Source organism: Helicoverpa zea, chromosome 22 (assembly GCF_022581195.2).
Source record: "Helicoverpa zea isolate HzStark_Cry1AcR chromosome 22, ilHelZeax1.1, whole genome shotgun sequence".
NCBI classification, from domain to species: domain Eukaryota; kingdom Metazoa; phylum Arthropoda; class Insecta; order Lepidoptera; family Noctuidae; genus Helicoverpa; species Helicoverpa zea.
In genome coordinates this window covers 10,702,446-10,724,825 of record NC_061473.1, presented here as the reverse complement: position 1 = coordinate 10,724,825, position 22,380 = coordinate 10,702,446, and the positions used below count along the sequence as shown (strand labels likewise).

The window sequence follows — 22,380 nt, the reverse complement described above, 5'->3', positions numbered from 1 at the left end:
GACATTCGAGTCGTGTATTCGAACTTTTTTTTTCATATCCTTTTTAGCCCTTGTCAAAATAGCCATGCTTTTCGCCTAGACTCAGTATAATTCTATTCGCAGTGTACGAAAACCATAAAAAAAGATACATGTGATTCCTTAATATTGTTTGTGCAAATGTTATAATAAAAAGCCTATGCTGGTAGTTTAAGAGTCTGGTTTGAGTAAAAATCTAGAACTTATTTTGCTAAGATGGCTCCCTCTAGTTGTTGAAGTGTCAACTATACGCGTGTCGTCCATGTTCCGAATGTGGTGTGACTTATTTTTGTTTTGTGTTAATTTTCAATATTATATTATAAATGTGAAATGCAACAGTATGTGTCATCCGATATAGTGGAACTTTGCTCCGGCTGAATGGATCCCGCCGTCGCGTGGTATCAGCCCGAGCAGGAAGGACCCGCGAAGCGCCTGTGGCTTCGTATCTGGGAAACCCAAAGTGATATAGACAAAATGAACTTGAAAAACTTAGAGAACGCTAACCCTAATGTGAATAAAGCGCAAGACTTTATACCAATAAATGATGTGAACGGTGAAAGTAGGAATAATAATTATTTTAACCCCGCGCGGAGGAAAATGAACGATAACCGCGCATCGACGTTTAACCTGAACAAAAACCACGATGCTCTCATAGGTGAATACGGGGGCTGTCCGTGGCGGATACCCAACTATAATTATAAGCCGGGCATTTTGGGGTGAGTGACAATTGCATTTAGTATATTGGTTTTGGCGAGGGATCTCAACGTGTTTGACGTGTTGGTTATGAGGCAGTCGGCGCGGCGTGACACCGCGGGCCCGCCGCTGCTACCCGTGTCACCGGATCACACCACCTCCTCACTTATTCTAAGCCTCACATTCCAAATGGCTTATTTTGACAGTTTTTAAAAGCTTGGTATGAGTAGCAATGATGGACTTGACATAATATGCACTCTTATACATCAAGACATAGCAATAAAGTAAATCATACCATTTATCACCATGGTCTTAAATGAAAGTATCTTCCAAAGTCAGATAATGAACACCATGGTCTTACTAACAAAAAGTTAAACAGACATTCAATGCGTGTTTTAGAAAAAGGTGTATCAAGAGCTTTTGTTTAATATTGTGTGTGTTTGTGACTTCATCTGTCATTTTTTTTTAAGTAAGACCAGTTGAGTTGATCATGTATTTATTATTAAACAGCTAGTTTTCTTTGCCTGAGTGGAGTTTTCAGCACTCAAAAATAAAAGCAGGTAATTCCACTATTTATTATTCAATTGTAAAAAGAAAGTTATTTTTGCCACCTATTTTTTAATTCACCTAAACTCGATTAAAATACTTAAAAAATGTAACATTCATGTTTATTTAAGTATTGGATGATTAACTGTTGAGATCCTATCACCATAATAATATTACCCACAATTTAAGTTACTTATAACAATCATCATCATCATCCTCCGAGCCTTTTCCCAATCGTGTTGGGGTCGGCTTCCAGTCTAACCGGATTCAGCTGAGTACCAGTGCTTTACAAGAAGCGACTGCCTATCTGACCTCCTCAACCCAGCTACCCGGGCAACCCGATACCCCTTTTTTAGACTGGTGTCAGACTTACTGGCTTCTGACTACCCGTAACGACTTCCAAGGATGTTTAATGACAGCCGGGACCTACAGTTTAACATGCCATCCGAAACACAGTCAATGGTGTCTAAGATATACTTAGAAACTACATACAAACTTAGAAAAGTTGTTTGGTACTTGCCTGACCTGGGATGGAACCCGCGCCCTCATACTTGAGAGGTTGGTCCTTTACCCACTAGGCCACCACGACTTATAACAATCACTAGTTCAATATATGTAGGTAACGTAACACTTGTTAAATATTACAATTATTGTAAGTAGGAACTTTCATTGAAATTGACAATTTAAATGTGTAAATAATTGACGGTATGTACACTTAACATGGACATTTTGGAATTAATAATACTGGAATTTGTTATATTATAACTAGCGTGGTCACAAATATAACAACATTGAGACAGCTGTGAGCTACCCTCATGTTCTGAACATTCTCTGTGTGTAGTTGTCAAGCAGGAAGTGCTCTTATCATTGATGATTAATGTTTTTCTAGAACTAAGTGCCAATAAACCATGTCAACAGTATTATCAAAACAATAATTATGTCATGTCAGTCTTCATTATGTTATTTATTAATACACAATATCTCACTGCTTTCTGAAGGGTATGAAAGCAGGTCACCTGTATACCCATTATTATATTGAAATGTTGTTCTTGCCCAAAAACAGACTATGACAGTCTGAGCAAGCAATTAGGCTCACAATTACTCTTGACAACATCTGCATAGGGTCATAGTGCGGCCTGGTCAGGTATAGTTCGGCCATTCAGAGAATGCGTTCCTGACACGTCGCGATTGAACGATACTAACAGCGATTTACTTGCGTTGCAGTTACGATAAAAATATTTTTGCTGGTTGTTTACCGTTTTAACAATTGAGGAGCATTAAAACAACATTATTATATCAATAATCAATGAATGTAGTTACGTCGTCAGTTCAATCGCGACGTGTCAGGAACGCATTCTCTGAATGGCCGAACTATAGTACTGCAGTAACTTTGCTTGCAACTAATAATAATAATGGTGTCCACGGCCGATTTCGGCCACGGCGGCTGTTCTCACTTAAGGAGATCTGCCAGCTGCGCAGGACATATTATAGTGCACGAGCATTTGCGTAGACACAGGTGCACTCCCTATTCCTTCACTCTCATAACCCGATGGGACGGCAATCCAACACGACCGGGAGGAGATCAGGCACAACGACATTGACGTGCTCTCCGATGCACGGGTGAATCAATCACCAACTTCCAGACCACGGGCTGCTTTGTGAAAGTTATTTGCCGCACACTGGAAACCCAGAAAGCCTTTGCTTGTAATAACAGCATCAATCATTAAATTAAAACTTACAATAATCATTAAAACATAATGTACAAGCAACATGAAATGGTTAAATAAAAGTTCAGAAACCGTGAACTCGGTACGATAAGTGAGTTGAGCCACTCGGGATAGACAGTAGTAGTCAACAACACGAAGCGCGGTGGTGGCGAGCGTCGCACCGCACGGCGGCCGCGCGCCGCCTCGCCGCGCCCGCGCACCGGAAAGATAAGCAGCTGATACGCACCGTGTTATAATTTCGCTATAAGATTGCTATGCAATCATATGGATCGCTCTTTGTCTATGTGTAAATCCTCTCCTTTAATGGAATATCCAATTTTATTAATTTACGATTATCTTCATAAACCCGGAAATACAATCTCGAATGTTTAGGCTTGTATTAAAAAAGACTCCTTTTGTATTAGTCTGTATTTTTTTTCTATTTCGAGTGTCATCATCATGTGCTTCTGAACACATACGGACAGTACTGCATTTACGTGCATTCACTAGCAAGATATGTCGACGAACAATATACATTAGTAGCTTGTTGGAATGTCCAGAGGCATGTATGACAGCATAATTTACATTTTATTTGGCGAATACTGTCGATTGCGACGGGGAAGTTATATCAGATTTACATATCTATCTAGTTAGGTATACGGTATTCGTGAGGTACGACAGCATGAACCGGCGGTGATTACAGGCGGAAAGTGACGTACGTCTGCAGCGAGTGGCGCACGTGCTGCAGCTCCGAGAGTGCACGATGTCGGAGTACAAACATTGAGCGCAGGCGCCTGCGTGTATCGGCGTCACGATCTGCCCTATTGTAGAGCGTTGTGCGCGCACTACAATACACACGAACAGCGTAACATGCGACACTTTGTTGCCTTATAAAGATATATCGGCTGCCCATACAGAAATTGGCGCCACCGACATGTGACACTTACAAGTGCGTCATCGAGTTCCCTGACGTGAAAGTCGCAATGAAGACGTACTGCGAACCTGAGGACGCACGCAATCTATGTTTTGGGAAGCGAGATGATGTGTTTTGTAGTAAATCAATGGGGATGTCGACTGGCGGCCGAGGTCGCCGCACCAGGCTGACGTAGTGGCCGCACAGAGTACGTGCGCCATGTCCTGCCCGGGTGCCAGCGCTCACCAGTACTATTACTAACATGGTTCGGAAGCAAGCATTACTCACTTTGTGAAATAATAGGGTGCACCAGAGTATTCACCACCAGTACACACAAATAATTGGTCAATTGTAGTTATTACTCAAATGCTCTACTAATACTCAGTTCCTCAGTAATGTCGTATGATGCTCCAGCTACGTGCAATATCAGTCGGATACAATAACTTCCGAGGACTTGCCCGGATGGCTGTCATGCTGTGGTCAGCCTGCCACTTGTGCCCCTTCCTACATTCATGACTTACAAGAATGTTGTATAAATTACAATTTATGTAAGTTATCTCATCATTGCGCAGTCCAGTTCGATTCTCTGGTCCAGCGTTATTGGTTTCTTAAATCAATTGCAGTCCGAAGTAAGCAGCCAATTCATGACAAGAGGTGCCGGGGTCCCTATATGCTGATATGAGAGCATATTTCTGGCTGAGCCTGCCGTACGAAACGAGCTCCGGCTATTATCATGTAAGAAAATAATAAATAATGAATGTAGTTATTATGTTACGCGAACACATACGCCTCAGCGATTGTTTTAATGTGCCACATGGTGCATAATCACATTATGAGATGAAAGGATCCATATCAAAAAGGGAGATCAAATCACTTAAACGTAATTATGACGATAAGTGCTGGTTCATAGACAAGTGTTTCTTAATGTGTGGCACAAGCCTGTACTCAGCTGTTAAAGTCAAATCATTTATTTCATTTAGGCCTTTACAAGCAGTTATGAACGTCAAAAATTATAAATAGGTTTGATTCTAGTTGCCCGTTCCAAAAGTAGCTTCTTATGGAGAAGAACGGACAAGAAACTCCATGGTTATTCTTTTTAAACTTCGCATCAAATGTGCGAAGGCTACGGAAGCGTGGCGGTGCTGCTATTTGTCTGCGAAGGCCTGCGATAAACTGAAAACAATCGTTACGAGTTGTTTCCAACGATGAGTAATGTCCACGCTTAATGTTTGTTTACTCGACGAAAATAATAATCCGACGCGATCACATGGCCTCACTGTTAAATCTGACATTTTCAATCCTTGATTTGGAAAGGTTTTACAGATAACGATACCTACTAATTGTTTTAATTTGTTCCTCGATGTCCAGTTAAGTGCCATCAACACTGTACACATGTTATACAACAGTGACGTCACTTGACTGTGTAATCTGAATGAACGCGAATTATTCAAATATCAATTGAATGGTTGTCGTGACATCCAGGCTGTAATGAATGATAGTTAACCTTAGCATTCACAACTGCTACAGTGTTGTCCTTACTAAACATCATTAGCGCGTGTTTGTCTGTTTGGTCACCACTCTGGAACTACTCGACAACATGCTGCCAATTTTTCGTGCCTATTAGACACATAGAGGGATTGTCGTGGAAAATACCTGTGTTGTTCGTTAGCTCAGCCAAGTATCTCAATGCTGTGCGCCTCAGATACAATCCAGTTCATTCACCCATATCATTTGTCGGCAATTATTTTATCTACAGTAAACCATCGTAATAATAAATCGAGATGAAGACAAATAAATCAAGTAATTTTTCACTAGAGGTTATTAACATTGCGAACGGATAGCAACAGACTTTCACATTTACAACATCAGCTTGTCATAAACATTGTTCCGTGCCAACATTTGTACAGTAAATACTTCAGGATTCGTTCCTTCTCAAGCCGGGAGTACGGAGGAGAGTGAACTTTATAACGCAGCCCCATGAATATGACTCACCCGGCCTGCTAAGGCATTACAAAGGCGATGCTTGGACTATTCAATTTCAATGTAATCAAATCCTTAAGGATACCTGTAGTAAAAACTACATGAAAATCATACTGTACGGGACAGTTTAGTTCCTGCACTGTACACTATAATTGTTGCGTGTTAGTAAGTGAATGTGTCCAACATGTAAAACACTTCAAGTAGTATAGTAACCCAATTTGTTTTTTTACTAGTATCGTACACTGTAAAAGGTTGGTGATTTCTACATGTATGTCTGGGGCCCGATTCTCCTAATTTTACTTAAGCAACATACGATTCACGTTCGACTGCGATCTAATCCCGACTTGATTACGATTGAAACGTATGTGGCATTCCGCTATTTTTTCTTTGAAATAAACGTTTTTATCCTTTTCTGTCATTCAATAATGAATCATTCTGCAAATGATAAACTATTGCAATATGATTATAGAGCAAACTACCGTATATACCAAAATCACCAAAATAGCAGACCAATCGCACACCAATCAAATGTCAATCGAATACGATTGGTCTTTTATTAGTAGCAGAATGCCCGATATGGTTAAAACTGCTATTACGATCATATTGCGATTCGATTTCTATTCGATTTTGACATTATTAACTTGAAGAATCGGGCCCCTGTTCAACGTGTTAGGTGATCTTCACACTGCCCCGCATCACGCTGCATCTTGCGTGTCGACGCACCTACGCGCGTTCCTGCGGGAGTGCAGATCTGCATCATCGTGCGGGTTTTTCACGCACTCACGCGCGTAGGTGCGTTTTGTAAATTCACGCACAGCGAGTTCCATTTTCAAATATACACGTCACGCCCATTCAAAATCACGCGCGGCATTGCGGGATTCAGTGTGCCATACCTTGCGTCTCGCCCCGCACCTACGCGCGGGGGTGCGTGTTTCTCCGCATGTATGTGCGTGATCCGCATGAACGCGCGTGGATGCATTTTCAGTGTGTTGAACTATGCGTGTTTTCCATACAAACGGAGATATTTCCATACAACGGAAAAAAACGCATCCACGCACTACGCTGCATCATGCGGGGCAGTGTGATAATCGCCTTAGTAAGTTGCACACTAACGGCCAGTTTCTTCATCAAAAGTAACGGTCAAATTCGTTTTTTCAAGGCTAAAGTGACAGCAAAACTAATAGAAAAATTGAATTTAACCGTTACTTTTACTTTAGACATTACTTTAGCCATAACTTTAACTTTAACTTTGATGAAGAAACTGGCCGTAAGTATATAGAAATATTAGTCGCGACAGGTGAACTTGTCGATTCGCGCTGTGAGCGGTATGGCAGCATACGTGGACCGTACACATACAACTAAAATATAGACATTCTTACCTGCCATTGCTACATAAAATATACAATGTCCATGGAAAGGCATATGTTAGCCGCAGTCATTCGTATAACAATAAGAATCTTTATTTGCTAAGACACGGTATTAGGTACAGGTGTTTTGGTTAAGTTACATAAAGTCCATGCATATTTCACCGCTCAATCGGCATGCAAATTTTGAGTCCGTATGTGCCCTGTGCATTAATATGACTATCCAGTCATCCTAAAGTTTTTATTTCGACTATTTTCGTATGTAAGTAAAACTGCCTTTTGTTACAAATATACGTTCATACAATTATGAAACTTGCTTTTTAAAACTGTCGAACTGAGCGTAGAAGCTGTGCTAAAGTTCGCAGCATTTACTCGGAAAATCGAAGAGGAAACGGGATCTTTTTATAATAATTGGATAAAGAATCTTATGCATGATACTCGTTTGAGCGACTCGGTCACTATCAAATATCTCGGTACTAATAGATATTATTATCGTGACTCGGCGCTGTAAGTCTTTCAATGGAGCGATTAGTGTAGAAAGCTGTGTCTCGTTGCACTCGGAGCATGGCAGCGTTGCAGCATGCAGGCGGGTACCGGCGCGGCAAATAATTGTGTTGTCCTGGATCGCTAACATTCACTCGATCATTCCAGTAGTTAGCTGAAAAACTAATGAGCGATAAGATCGGATTCTTTTTAACAACATGCATGGCGATGTTCTGTTCATTAGACGTTGCTGGACGATGCGCAATGTGCTGCTTTCTTGACGTTTGATACTTACTGAAGAGCATTACAGACCAAATTTATCATAGGTTTTGAGATATAACGATGAAATTGCTAGATGACTCGCTTTGTGTATCTTCAGTCAGTGCTGCAGCGCCTGCATGGAGATCACGTCTCGCGGCGCCGAGGGAAATAATATATTGGACACATGATGTACGTAGCCAAGTCTAGGGGATAACAATCGGCTGCCGTGTTGTTTTTGGGACTTAAACTGAATGCTTAAGGCACTATTATGATGAACTGTTTTTGTCTGTAGTATGCTGGCCTTGCCTGCGAATATTGCATTCGATTACGCTGGCTGGATACTCAATTAACCTTGTTTTATTGAGCGGCCCGAGTGACTGGAATGTGATTAAGTCGTATTGATTGTCAAAAACTTATAGAAAGAATGTGGTGCAAGCGAGTGCAGTGCGGTGAAAGGTTTGTGTGCTGAGGTCGGCTGGAGGCAGGCGGGTGTCCGACCCTGCGGACCGGTGCTCACGAGTCGCGTGTCACTGCGCGTGCTTGCCGTCTCACTAGCATGCTAATGTGCAGGCTGGCAGCTATGCCACATGATGTTTATTAGCCAGATTGTATGGTCTCTCCAATATTAGCAATGATTCTATAATAAGGGTTAAAAATCTCCAGAAAGTCGAATTTATGACCTCTGAGGCAGTCTAGTATGTCTGAATAAAAGTATTACATCCACCGAGCGTTTTTCCCAACTATGTTGGGGTCGGCTGCGTCGGCTTCCAGTCTAACCGGAAGCAGCTGAGGACCAATGTTTTTTCAAGGAGCACCTGCCTATTTGACCTAATGCACCCAGTTACCCGGGCAAACCAAAAACCCTTGGTCAGACTGGTTGTCTGACTAACCGTAACTACTGCCAAACATATTCAATGACAGCTGGGACCTACAGTTTAAGATGCCATGGTTTACAAACTTAGAAACGTTGCATTGGTACTTGCAAGAACCCGAACTTTTGAACCCGAAATTGGTTCTTGCGGAATTGAACACACGCACTTTATGTATACTTAATGGTACGTTCACACGCGCGCGTTCAAATCGACATTCAACGGGCACAGTCACGTTCACGAGCGTCTAAACGGTACGCCCGAGCCCGTGAACGCGCCCGTGCCCGTGAATGCCGCGAATCGGTCGAGTGTCGGTTTTTTGGCAAAGTTCAAAGGATGAATGTGCGGGCGCCCGGCGACTTTTTACACGCGCGCGGGCAGTCAGTCTCTCCTGCGCTTTCGTGACGATTAAACGTTCTAAGAAAGTCGCTACGATCGGAGATTACAACATGGCGGAATGGTTAACGTCGTTCATCATTTTGATTCTTTTTCCAATAAAAATAAGTTAAGGCAAAGGCTATGACAGCAACAACACCGAGATCCTCGCTGCTCGCCATTCTTGCACTGACTGACACGACGGCGCGCGTGTGAACAGCTTGAATGTCCGCCTGCCCGCGACAGGCTGCACGTCGCGCAGCCCGCCAGGCAGCTCGCCGGGCTGCGCGGCGCGCGTGTGAACGTAGCATAAAAGTTGTTTTTTTACCCACTAGACCACCACGACTTTGCATACTGTACAAAGGTTAAATACTAACTAGTAAGAGTAAGTAAATAATGTTAAGTTTATGTCGCCAATGTATTCGCTCGCATTAATCTTTGCGTCACTCTGGCACTCGGCTGCTGCAGTTATTGCGAAAACCGAATGTACTTGTGTAGCAAATGTAAATGTACCTATGTACACAGCACAAAACATATTTTTAAATTAGTCTCTTATGTTGTTTGTGTATTTTAAATGAATAGGATTAGCTAAACATAAGCGGTACTCGGCAGGTTGCACGAGGAGATCGAGCACTTCTACCTGTACATGTCTCCGACGGAGACGGAGCACCTGGTGCGCTCGACGGTGGTGAACCGCATCCGCGGCGCCATCCTCGCGCTGTGGCCGCAGGCGCGCGTCGAGGTGTTCGGCTCGTTCCGCACCGGCCTCTACCTGCCCACCAGCGACATCGACCTCGTTGTTATTGGTGAGTCTCTAACCTAACATGTCTACCCCCTTTCTGTAGCTTTGCTCCTGTAAGTATATCGAACGGAATGTAGTGCCCTTGACATTGTGGATGGGTGTGCGATGCTGACAGTAACGTGGTGTGTCCACATGGGTGCCAAGCGTGGCACCGCTGCGCTCGCTCATCACTGTCGAGTGTTATGTAACCGCGCTCGATGCATCTGATTCGACGCGCGTTCATAATAGCTTGTTTGTTTACATGCGCCTTGTACACGCCGATTTGTTCGCATCTACAATGTGACCTAGTTATGAGGAAACATCTTCAACTGTGAATGCTCCTCAAGCCAGTCTTAATAGACGTAATTCGCACAGGTTAACCGCTGCAATGAATGACGGCTCCCCGCGGGACAACAAAGCGTTAAACGCTATTCTGCTGAATGTTTTGATAGATTTAATTCTGGCTAAGGATGAGTCATGACATTAAATTGCTGGCTCAAGGTTGTAAATTGGGATTTGATAATAACGTCATTTTATGGACGTACAAGAATAGCCAGCCTTCCTTCCACATGACTGACGGTTTTGTTGCTTGTGATTTAGAAACAAGGACAACAAGTAATTTTAACATTTGACTATGATCTAAATATAGGCATCAATGTGTGTGTTAGTCAGTGGCATATCGTATAATAGGCATGTTATCTAATCGCCGATAATGTTGATATGCCAAAGCTGTTTATTGTGGTGTTTGTCCGCACTTCGCGTGTCGTTACGCGGCGCGGTGTTCAGGTGACCTGCAAACTGTGCTGACAAGCTGTCATTGCTACTCTATACTCTTGATATTAAGCAATTCCTAATTCAGTTGGTATACTAAAAACAACGACTATCTGTAAACTTTGGAAAAAGTACAGTTTTAAATGGATTTGTAAAAAGTGTTTATCAATGAAGGCGTGATCTCATTCAAATATAACGTATAATAGATATCAGCGCTCCCGCTTAGTGACAGCGGCCAATAAACTGGAGCCGCGAGTTCCGATCAATTCATAACGGTAGTTGCGGAACTGAGGCGGTCGCTACGTTAGCATCGCACTACTACACGGGCCTAGTAGACACCGCTTATATTGGGCAGCGGCTCAAAGATCACTATCTGTACCTACAGCCTTTATATTTGACAGGCATGTAGGGAAACCGAATTAACAGGAATTTTACACAAGTAATACCGCAGTACGTATGATCATTTCCGTGGAAGTCGTTGCACTGCAGAATGCTAATGACTACGGCAATGGCGCAGTGCCGCGGCTTCATACGTTCCAGGTTATTGTCTGTTCGGCTTACTGTGTCCTTGCATAAGGCAGTCCTGGTTGATCGTCGGGAGGGTTCCTCGTGGACGCATACATTAGGCCGGCTAGACGCGCCCGACGATCGTAAAGCCGGCTCAAGGCCGCGGCCGAGCGACGCCCTCCTCCCTCCTCCTCGGGGGTTGTACGACTTTATGCTTAGAAACACGAGCTTGTCGAAAACATTATCTTATATCCTTACATTGATCCTCTCTCCCTAGCTGACTACAATAGTCGCCTTTTCTAAAATGTGTTATTTACTGGCTATGAGACTTTTTCCGGAAAATTGTGTCGCATTGCATTCTGATTGCAGTTTGAGCGATGCATGCAATCTGTCGGCGACGCGGTATCTGTCGTGAAATAGTTCACTAGGTGTAGCGCTTATCTGTTACGTTCACCTGTCGTATCTGCTCATTAAGCAGAGCTTATCTTGCGGCCACGTGTTCTTATTATGACATGGTCATAAGAACAGCTAATTAGTACGTTGTATCATTTGTATCACAATTTGGTAGATAAGGAATTATAATGAGTCTAACCGCCAAGTGCAACGGCCGAGATGGGTTTTTTGCGACAGTGCGCCCCATCGTATTCATTGAAAAGATCGTCAACGGCTTTCTGATAGAACATCCGTGGTATTGTGGCTGCGCTCCCCTACCCGCAAACTCGCTGAGGTGCTGAGGGACGACGTCTGCACATGTAGAGCACAATCAAACGCGAACATCTGAAGAACTCGCATGACACAACTCACTGATCTACATTAGCTTAGCAAAGCGCAAGGGCACTGTCTGCCTTTTCCCGAAGCGCTTCATCGTATTCTTAGGGTGCGTCCACATCTGGCGAATGCGCCGCGAATGCGCAGCACGCGAGCCGATCGCGAGCTGTCCGCGAGCTGCGCGCGTGCATTTTTGTTCGTGCGCCGCTTCTGCGCCGCCCGCGCGCAGCTCGCGCGCGACCTAAGCGCCGCACGCGAGCGGCGCGCAGGCGGCGCGCGACGTTTGCCATCTTCGATAGTACTGAGCCAATATACGGAACTGTAAGGGCGAGAACTGATTGCGCGCAGATCGCGCGCCGCTCGCGCGCTCTATACGAGCCTTGTGTGAGTTGCGCGAAAGAGGCGCACCGAACTATTGCAGTGACTGCACGCGCGCAGCTCGCGGACAGCTCGCGATCGGCTCGCGTGCTGCGCATTCGCGGCGCATTCGCCAGATGTGGACGCACCCTTATATTCTGACAAAACAATAACAAAAGATAGTAATCTTGAGCCTACAATCTTCTTAATATTACAATAGGTAGCGAGGATTACTATGGAAAGCCTGCAAACAGTACTCAAACTGATGACATCAGTGGTGATCACAACGTGGAATGTACTAGAGCAGTGGTTCTTAACCTTTTTGACATGAGGGACCACTTTGACTAAAGTTTGTCTTGCCGGGGACCACCTCATCGGTTTACCTAAATTAGTACTCATTTCTTTATTATTTATGCAAAAAAAAAACTGAATTTTTGGGTCAGGTCTACTCAAAGCTAAACGCATATCGGCAGATGTGTAGGTAAGCAAATGCAAATAAAGAAAAACATGCCTATGTAGTTTCCAAATGCGCGAGCGAAGCGACCGCGAAATTTTTATCGGACTTAAACCAAATATTACGTAAAATGTAGCCCAAACGTACTTAACTTTTCGTTTGTTGACAAATGCAAAAATAAGGAGAAATAGTTTCTGAATACGCGAGCGAAGCGAGCGCGAAATTTTTATCGGACTTCAACCAAATATTACGTAAAATTTAGCCCAAACGTACTTAACTTTTGGTTTGTTGACAAATGCAAAAATAAAGGCATACAGTTTCTGAATACGCGAGCGAAGCGAGCGAGAAATTTTAATTATTTTTTAAGACTCAAAACCAAAATTACAAATTACTAGGTACGATACACCCGATATACGTCCATGCGAAAACCCCCGCTCGCAGTTATAAGTCGATAAAAATTAAGTTAGATAACGTATAGCAACGTCGCGAAGCTAAGCTTCGCGGACCACTTGGAATGCCTCCAGGGACCACCAGTGGTCCGCGGACCACCGGTTAAGAACCACTGTACTAGAGTCACGGTGCACATGTCCTAACAATAGAAGTAACGTTAAACATTAGTCACGCTGTCCTTGCCAAGGATCCGCCGTGTTTGGATAACTTACATTTTATTGTTTCTGTAATCCTACATAAGTATTAGTTCCTGCCTAGACGACCCTCGGACGTCCCACGGTTAATGCCACTCGCGCTGACAACTAAAATGTATTGTTTGGAATTCTCTAAATACGAGTAGGGGTGGACGCACTTATAACCTCAGTATTATACAGAAACACCCTTTCCTGACAAATTATCATCTATCACCGTTATTTCTTATCCTTTATTGTCGTAACTTCAGCATAATATCTAAGTGCTTATTATTCTGCCAAAAACAATGCTGGTAGGCCTCTTGTAGAATACGTTTGCGGTCTTCGAACACCTATGTACAATTTAAGGAAATGCTTTCTATGCAATCAACGCATTGATTATTTGGTGTTGTTTGATATGCATCTGAAGGTGCAATACTTGCAATGTGTGACGTTATGAGCGATGCGTCATGGTTGTGACGGAATGTGTGAGAGATGTGAGGCTGATTGGGTAAGTGCTGCGAACAATCTGCCCTGGCGTGTTGTCTGCGAGCTGAGCGCGGTCGCCCGGTGCGCCGGCATTAGCACATTGCGTGCAAACACTTGTGCCCCTCACTGGTTTCCGGACGTCTAAACACTGCTACAAAACTTCACGACAGTTTTGATGTGTTTAAGTTTGTGTTCTTCTTATGTTAAAAAGTTAACCAACAAGCGGCCTCTCTTGTAAAGCAGTTTTGATTAATGTGATTAGTACGATTTGGCTCAGCGCAGTTGATGACATTAATTCCACTTTTAATTACAAGCGAGTATAGCTAATTGCCCTGTATGTTTGGTGCTCAGACACGAGCTCCTGTCGTGCTGACTAGCTGACTGCGCCGACGATGCCTATAATACTAGATAGCTATAATAGCTTTATCTATAGCTCATTAGGCCTATTCGAAGAAGGCGTATCAATGCGCTAGCCTTAGCTACTGATTAAACAAAGCGTGGTATTAATCATTGTAGCATCGATTTTATCAATGTCTAAGTTTAAACGTGAATTAAAACAACATGGCGACCAGTAATACATACTTTGTTAATTGTTTACTTATAGGCGAATCAAAGTTTAGGAGTGTACAGAGCGGCAATACGCTGCTGACCTCCGCACGCACGGGTCACACATCTTGACATTGAAACTGGCCGCCTTATCAGTGCCGCTGAAACTGCCAGCGCCTTGCTTCTACTGAACTTAACGAACACATACACATCACACACACTCTTGTGTACATACACATACATGCTAGGGACAAAATAGTACTACTTGTGCCTGTACTATGGTAACTGTCTGTGTCCAGACTACCAACACGGATAGACGAAATTACTTCTGCTAACAAGTCAGTGTCATGTTGAAGAATTGCGCAGTCGTCATAGAAATAGTTATCAGCGCGATAACACGCGTCACGATACTCTGCTTGTGCGACTAGTGGTAGTTACTATGATCGCAGTACGGACATAATGCTGTTATGTAAAGGAAGCTGAAGTTTTCACTGCGTGTCCAATTCAAGCATAACTTAATGGCATACAATCAAGGCGCCATTGTTTGTTCGCGTTCCAGATCGGATCGAACTAATGAGCTGCCTGAAGCCATGAACATTTGCGTAGTAAGACCTACGCCTAATTTTTTCATCAGGCCCTAGAGTTAGAATTTTCTCATAACCGCCTGCTGGCCTCCGATGTGGAATAGTAGAAAGACTGCTACTGTGTAATATTCGGGCTTAACTCTTCAACTGATTTACGCTTTTATAATAAGGCTGGACGTAGGATCCCGGGTATCAGGGTAAGGGGACAGGGTGACACGTGGATGTCAGCTGACTGATAGCCGAACTAACGGCAGAGTTTGTTCAACTCCGCCCACATGCGCCCGAACGAGGATTGTGCTACACGTAAACGAAGTCGTCCTACCTAGGCAGGTACAGTTAAAGATGTAACGAGATACTTGTTAGATAGATGTGCAATTGATAGAAAACAATATGAGTTAGACGGGCTAGACTGATCTGCTTGACGTAGTGTTAGCAGTGCGTAGATGAGAGGCGGCGGCTATTTATACGCGCCGGCCTCGGACCATTGCTCGGACGCATGCACCGCGCGCAGTCTCAGTCAACTGGCCCCGATGCTATCGTGCTCGCATACCTCCAGTGCACTGGAGTAAACGCCTCATTACACATACACAATATTCGACAAATACAATTGACCTTATTTGGTTATCATTCCCTATTTATGTTAGTTTAAATATTATTGTTGCTAAAAGGAGGCAATTAAGCGTCATCTGGTTTTGGTGAGGAGGCGACCATGGTGATGTGCTGAGTAAAATAAAGTTACAAAACAAAAATAGTCTATTAGACCATGTCTTACTGTATTTTTTGATCAAATGATAAAATAGAGGAAACGATGTCCGTGTTATCTGTGAGATTGAATGAATTGACGCCAGAGCCGCGAAGCAAGTCCAGTATGTTTGGCAGTCGGACCACCAGTGCACCTTCCGAGCGAGCCTTGCAGTCACATGGCAGTCTTCCAACCACTGACAACAGTTTACCTAACACGAACCAGTTCAACATCTTACCGATGCTCTTTGCTTATGTACAACTATTATTGCAGGCAAATGCGATCATTTTCAGTTCTGTATTCTTTAAACTTCAGTCAGTCTTGGATGGGAAAGCTCTAAGGAGGCGTAGATATAGCTGGCTTGTCAGAGCCTTGCGACTTTGATATTACGCTGTCCCGCACCGAGTGCAAGAGTGAATCACTCGCGTGCCCCTCTTGATCATATCCATTCATAACATTACGGTGTCGACACGTCATTTTGATCATCACCTACACGACCTATCGGAGACATCAGTTTCAAACCTGAACATGAATCATTCTTGTATACTGAGCTATGTATACATACACTAACAACGAATTGTAACTGAAATTATTCTTGGCATGCGATGAGCGAAATATGGATGTAGTCGACTGATGTGTTTACCGATAGGCTCGTAGAGATTCAGTGATCTGTCGAGTTGTTTACATGATTATGTAAGGCGCACATCTGGACGATGGTCGGGCGGATTTCCTGCTACGTCACGCGGAGGTACAGACGCGCGCGTGACGAGCTGGCGGACTCGGGGCGCCGTCACGCGCTGCGCAATATATTCGAAGCTATTATCGCATCAGAGAGCCGCGGGTGTGAGTCACCACGTTTTTGCGCGAACACCGTCCATCTGTTGTCTTGTTGCTTAGGAACCGTTACTGAAGTGTAGCGGTACTGCTTTTTGTCTGGCATTACGGGTTCCATACTCTTTTTGTTTTGATGTGCCCTATAAGCGTTGCACGATGTTGGATCGTGTCTGTACTCCGGTGAGTAGTGAGTGCTGGTACTTATGTTTGTCGGATATATTGTCCCAGGTCAGTGGGAGAAGCTGCCGCTGCGCACGCTGGAGCGCGAGCTGGTGGTGCAGGACATCGCGGAGAAGGAGACCATCAAGGTGCTGGAGAAGGCCACCGTGCCCATCGTCAAGATGACCGACAAGTACTCCGACGTCAAGGTAACCTCACCACTCACATATAACTAAATATACATTACTAGCGACCAACTACTACAACACGACTAGCGGTAACAGAATTTCTCCACTATTTCATGGATGTTATGATACATATAAACCTTCCTCTTCAATCACTAAAACAAAAAAACCGCATCAAAATCCGTTGTGTAATTTTGAATATTTAAGCGTACAAAGGGACAGTAGTATTAAACAAAATCGCTTTTCTGTCCCTATAGAAAAGCGATTTTGTTTAATACTATGTAGTGATTTCACAAAAGTTTGTTTGTTTGTTTTCTTGAACGCGCTAATCCGAGAAACTACTGGTCCCAATTGAAAAAATATTTCAGTGTAACAGTTCAGTGATTGTTTTATCTGGATACGGTGAATCGCAAAATCGTGTGAGACCGCTGGAGGAAGATATACAAGCTGTAATATGAGAAAATGTGATATATCGTATAAGAAAATATGTACTTGTTCGCAGGTGGATATATCATTCAACATGAGCAGCGGAGTGAAGAGCGCAGAGCTCATCAAGCAGTTTAAGGTGAGTGCTCACTGTCACCACTCTGTAGCTAAAGTATCTAAATTATAGGTGACAGGGGACATAGGGAGTGACAGGTAGAAGACCGCTGTGTTTACAAAGTGAGAACACGGTGACCTTGACCTCACACGGGTGACACAACTACCAGTGATACATCACTTGTTGTTTTGCATTTACATCTACACAATACTTTGTAAACTGTCTCTGCTAATGAGAAACTTCGCTTCAAATAATAGCTACATGCAAAATTTATGACATAATTTTTGCTAAAACATGTTATGAAAATGTTATTATAGTTTGCGGAAAATATACTGTGATCTAGTTATCTCTCTGAGTAGGACATTCTATATGTACAATAAGTATGATATTAGAACGCGAATGATTACGCAGTACTTAGTTTGTGTTATTAACATTCCAGCCTACCGAATGTAATTATCGCAGTTAGCATGTCTGCCCCCGTTTAGCGAGCCGGCGTGAATCATACGCGAAGGTATCTCGATAGTAATCCATAGCACATGCACTTACCTTTTAAAGCTTTATTATAAAAATGAGCCTTCTCTGTGCGTTTGCTACGAACATATAATGTAATGTGAATGTGATGGTGTGTTGTAGGAGAAGTACCCGGTGCTGACGCGGCTGGTGATGGTGCTGAAGCAGTTCCTGCTGCAGCGCGACCTGAACGAGGTGTTCACGGGCGGCATCTCGTCGTACTCGCTGATCCTCATGTGCATCAGCTTCCTGCAGCTGCACCCGCGGCCCGAGCGCCTGCGCCAGCCGCACAACCTGGGCGTGCTGCTCATCGAGTTCTTCGAGCTGTACGGCCGCAAGTTCAACTACGTCAAGACCGCCATCCGCGTCAAGAACGGCGGCTCCTACGTGTCCAAGGACGAGATCCAGAAGGAGATGAACGACGGGCACCGGCCGTCGCTGCTGTGCATCGAGGACCCGCTGACGCCCGGCAACGACATCGGCCGCTCCAGCTACGGCGCCATCCAAGTGAAGCAGGCCTTCGACTACGGCTACATCATCCTGCAGCAGGCCATGGGCGCGGGCTCGGCGCTGCTGGCGCGGCACAGCGCGCTGGGCCGCATCGTGCGCGTGACGGACCACGTGCTGCAGTACCGGCGCTGGGTGCGCGACACCTTCCAGCCCTACTTCTTCCCGCAGCGCCGGCCCTGCTCGCGCGAGCCCTCGCCCGACGTGTCCGACTCCGACCCGGTCAGTACCCAGCCCTACTGCTTCCCGCAGCGCCGGCCCTGCTCGCGCGAGCCCTCGCCCGACGTGTCCGACTCCGACCCGGTCAGTACCCAGCCCTACTGCTTCCCGCAGCGCCGGCCCTGCTCGCGCGAGCCCTCGCCCGACGTGTCCGACTCCGACCCGGTCAGTACCCAGCCCTACTGCTTCCCGCAGCGCCGGCCCTGCTCGCGCGAGCCCTCGCCCGACGTGTCCGACTCCGACCCGGTCAGTACCCAGCCCTACTGCTTCCCGCAGCGCCGGCCCTGCTCGCGCGAGCCCTCGCCCGACGTGTCCGACTCCGACCCGGTCAGTACCCAGCCCTACTGCTTCCCGCAGCGCCGGCCCTGCTCGCGCGAGCCCTCGCCCGACGTGTCCGACTCCGACCCGGTCAGTACCCAGCCCTACTGCTTCCCGCAGCGCCGGCCCTGCTCGCGCGAGCCCTCGCCCGACGTGTCCGACTCCGACCCGGTCAGTACACAGCCCTACAGGCAAACTGCCTTCTCTGGGCCTCGCCAAAATTGTCAGCTGTATATAATTTTGATGACCAAAAAATATGGTAGTATGGTGGGATAGAGCCTGAAGATATGCACTGGAACTTCATGATGTCATGTCATGTTCATGACATCATGTTTAGAAATATCTTGTAACATGCATTGATAAAAGTGGGTTTTCTATTACTTTTAAATCGCTTTTATTTTTGAAATGAGTACGAATCAATGGGTAGACGGGTAGGATAAAAATAATTTCTGCAAACGTGTATTAATGAAAATATTATTTGTTACAGGAGTGGTCAGATAGCGGGTCGCGCGCGGCCGGCTCGCCGCCCATCGTGGGCGCCGCCGCGCCGCCGGGCCCGGGCGCCGGCCGCACGTCGCCGCCGCCGCTGTCGGCGCTGCAGTGCTCCTCGCCCACGCCGCGCCGCGTGTCGGCGCACCAGAGCCTCATCATCCACCACATCACCAGCAACTCCGACTTCAACAACATCCCGTCGGGCGCCTACTCGCGCGCCGGCCGGCCCGACGCCAAGCGCCAGGCCCGCGCCTTCAGCGCCAAGCAGCGGCGCTACGCCTCCCCGCCCGCGCCGCCCCGCCGCGCCCCGCCCGAGCGCCGCAAGCGCCGCCCCGCCGCGCCGCCGCCGCACCCCCTGCGATGATACGCGCCGCACCACGCTGCCTAGTGGCGGGCTGCAGCCAGTGATACGGGACTGCTGTAAACTGCGGGACGCGAGTGTCCGACTATGTATAGCGTTACACTGAACTGTTGTACTATAGCATATTCATATAACTAAATACAGCCAGTAGCACACTCTGCCTTACGAAACGCCTCAACATCACGTGTATGTCTTCAGCTACTATAAGTTTTATTGTCGATGGCGTTTCGTACGGCGCGAGTGTGTCCACATTCTGTCTTCCCTGAAGCATACTCTGTTCAGAAAACATTGTAAGCCCGCGTGAGTGTGTGGGTGACGAGCTCTGATGTTCCGTGGAGACGCCTGGCTGCGGGGACAGCTCGGGACAAGTAACAACATTCACTTACGTACGCTAGTCATGATGTTATTCGTCAATAGTTCCGACGCCCCAGCCAGGCGAGTGACGCGTGCTAAATGTACGGAAATATACATAATTCCCGTTATCTTATGATGGAATCTTATGATAATTAATATATGACGTCGGCTTATACACAATAAGACGTGAAGCCCCGAGCCCCCGTATCAATGGTTTAGTTCGACTAGTTATAATGTTGCTAGTACCTAATTACATTGAAGAGACCGTATCAACGGGTCACTATCGTAAACGGATCATTGGCATAAGTCGCATATCGTTGCATTTCGTTTGTTATAATATCATGAAAGTTCTACAATATAATCTACATAATCCTGTAAGTGTTTAACTTAGAATCAATGCAATTTTACTTGTCATGTGTACCATCTATCCAACTCGTGTACTAGCAATATTATACGCATTCGCTCGGTTTCCGTTTGTCGGTTATAGTTCGCTAAAGCGTAACGCGATAACTTCCAGCTAGTTATTCTTACATAGATGGGTCCTATGTCTATGCAGAATTGAAAATTTGAAATTTAGAATAATTTATTAAAAAAATGAATATAATCTGAAAAGTTTTAGTTGTCTGATGATGGCAATTGTCAGGCTATTAAATATGAAAATAGTTGAAATCTTTTAGTTTAGCTTTGACAACGTCGGTTATACGTGTCGTGAGATAACCTGAGGAGCGGATACAGATGGCACATGCTATGCAGCAATACTTCTACTGAGGCTCGATCATCAGTGGTTGTGTAGACGGGTCGGTACTGCATACATACATAGCATACTAGTTGATAGCATTCAGTGATGAACTCGACAGTTGCCTTAATTCAGATGAACACCACGCTAGCTGTTAAGTCATCAATTGTTTGTGCGTTTGTGATTACTTCTGCTCAACAATGCAATATACAAGAATTGGTTGCTTCTTAAATATGATCTTATGAATTCACAAGGCGTATCAATATACATTGTACCTATTAGTACACTTCTCAAATCAAATAAAAAGTAAAAAAAAAAAAAAAAAACAAATATTCCATGCGATAAATTGGGGTGAATTTGAAAAAATCTGGAATATATGACAGACCTCAGAAGTACATATTTGCCAAATAGAGGGTTCGTCAGTAGCAACTAATTACGCTAGTGTTTACTGAAGCAAATATCAGCTAAACAATAACATCGATAACGTTGTTTTGTGTGAATTACAACAATTATGAAATTGCGCCACTTGTTGGAATTAAAGTGAACTTGCTGTGTGTTATATAGCGTGTAACTAAATGAAGTAACATTAATAATATTAAACGCTATCGCCACTATTTGAGGCGGCGTGACAGATGTAGCTGACAGACTCGCGACTGTTTCATAGAGATATAACTTTTATCGACAATAGTTTCCTAAAACATGAAACGTTTAGAAGTTATCAGAGTAATCTGTGTATGTTATCGATAAGTAAAGTTAAATAAAAGACGTACTATGCTATAAGAAGCACTGAGTATGTTGTACAGGTTGAACGACTTGTGACACTTGCCTGATTTTATATTTAAAGAAGACGGATCACAATCCATACAAAATTGCCCCACGTCCTATAACAATGTGACGTATCTCAAAAAAAAGATAAAAATGTTTAAAAAAATATGGCATACTCTCTAATTCATTTTTTTTACACCTTCATACGAAAAAAATGCTTTAAAAATTCTTCAGGCGCTGTTATGAAAACATCGTTCATAGAACTATGAATGGACTATTTTATTAAATTATTTTTTGTTTGATAGGGTATACCTCACAGGTGGTCTCATAATCATCAGGTCAGGATCTGATGATGGAAACCCTGAGAAATTCAGGGCAACTTTTGAAAGTTGTAGGCATGCGCAGGATAAAAACTTGACTGTAAGATGTATGTCTTATAACACTACGCAACAGTGAAAATTCGGAGCTAACCTGATGATGGAGACGAAAGAAGGTCGAGGGAACTCGACAACTGAATATGTAAACTACCTCGTGTTTGGGCTTGTATTATTTGTATTGAATAGACCTTTGCAACA

General features: G+C 44.6%; 1 protein-coding gene across 2 annotated transcripts; it reads left to right on the top strand.

The window, feature by feature from the left end:
- The first annotated feature begins 33 nt into the window (after positions 1-33).
- LOC124641648 (non-canonical poly(A) RNA polymerase protein Trf4-1-like) lies at positions 34-21,370 on the top strand. Of its 2 annotated transcripts, none has more exons than XM_047179815.1 (6): positions 34-731; positions 9,818-10,011; positions 16,887-17,026; positions 17,505-17,567; positions 18,177-19,268; positions 19,585-21,370. In XM_047179815.1, exons 1-6 carry the CDS (start codon positions 394-396, stop codon positions 19,951-19,953), a joined length of 2,196 nt encoding a protein of 731 aa, XP_047035771.1. In that variant the 5' UTR covers positions 34-393; the 3' UTR covers positions 19,954-21,370. The 2 variants fall into 2 exon arrangements, with proteins under 2 accessions (XP_047035771.1, XP_047035772.1); XM_047179816.1 differs by having other exon boundaries at positions 35-731; positions 18,177-18,782.
- Positions 21,371-22,380: the final 1,010 nt, after the last annotated feature.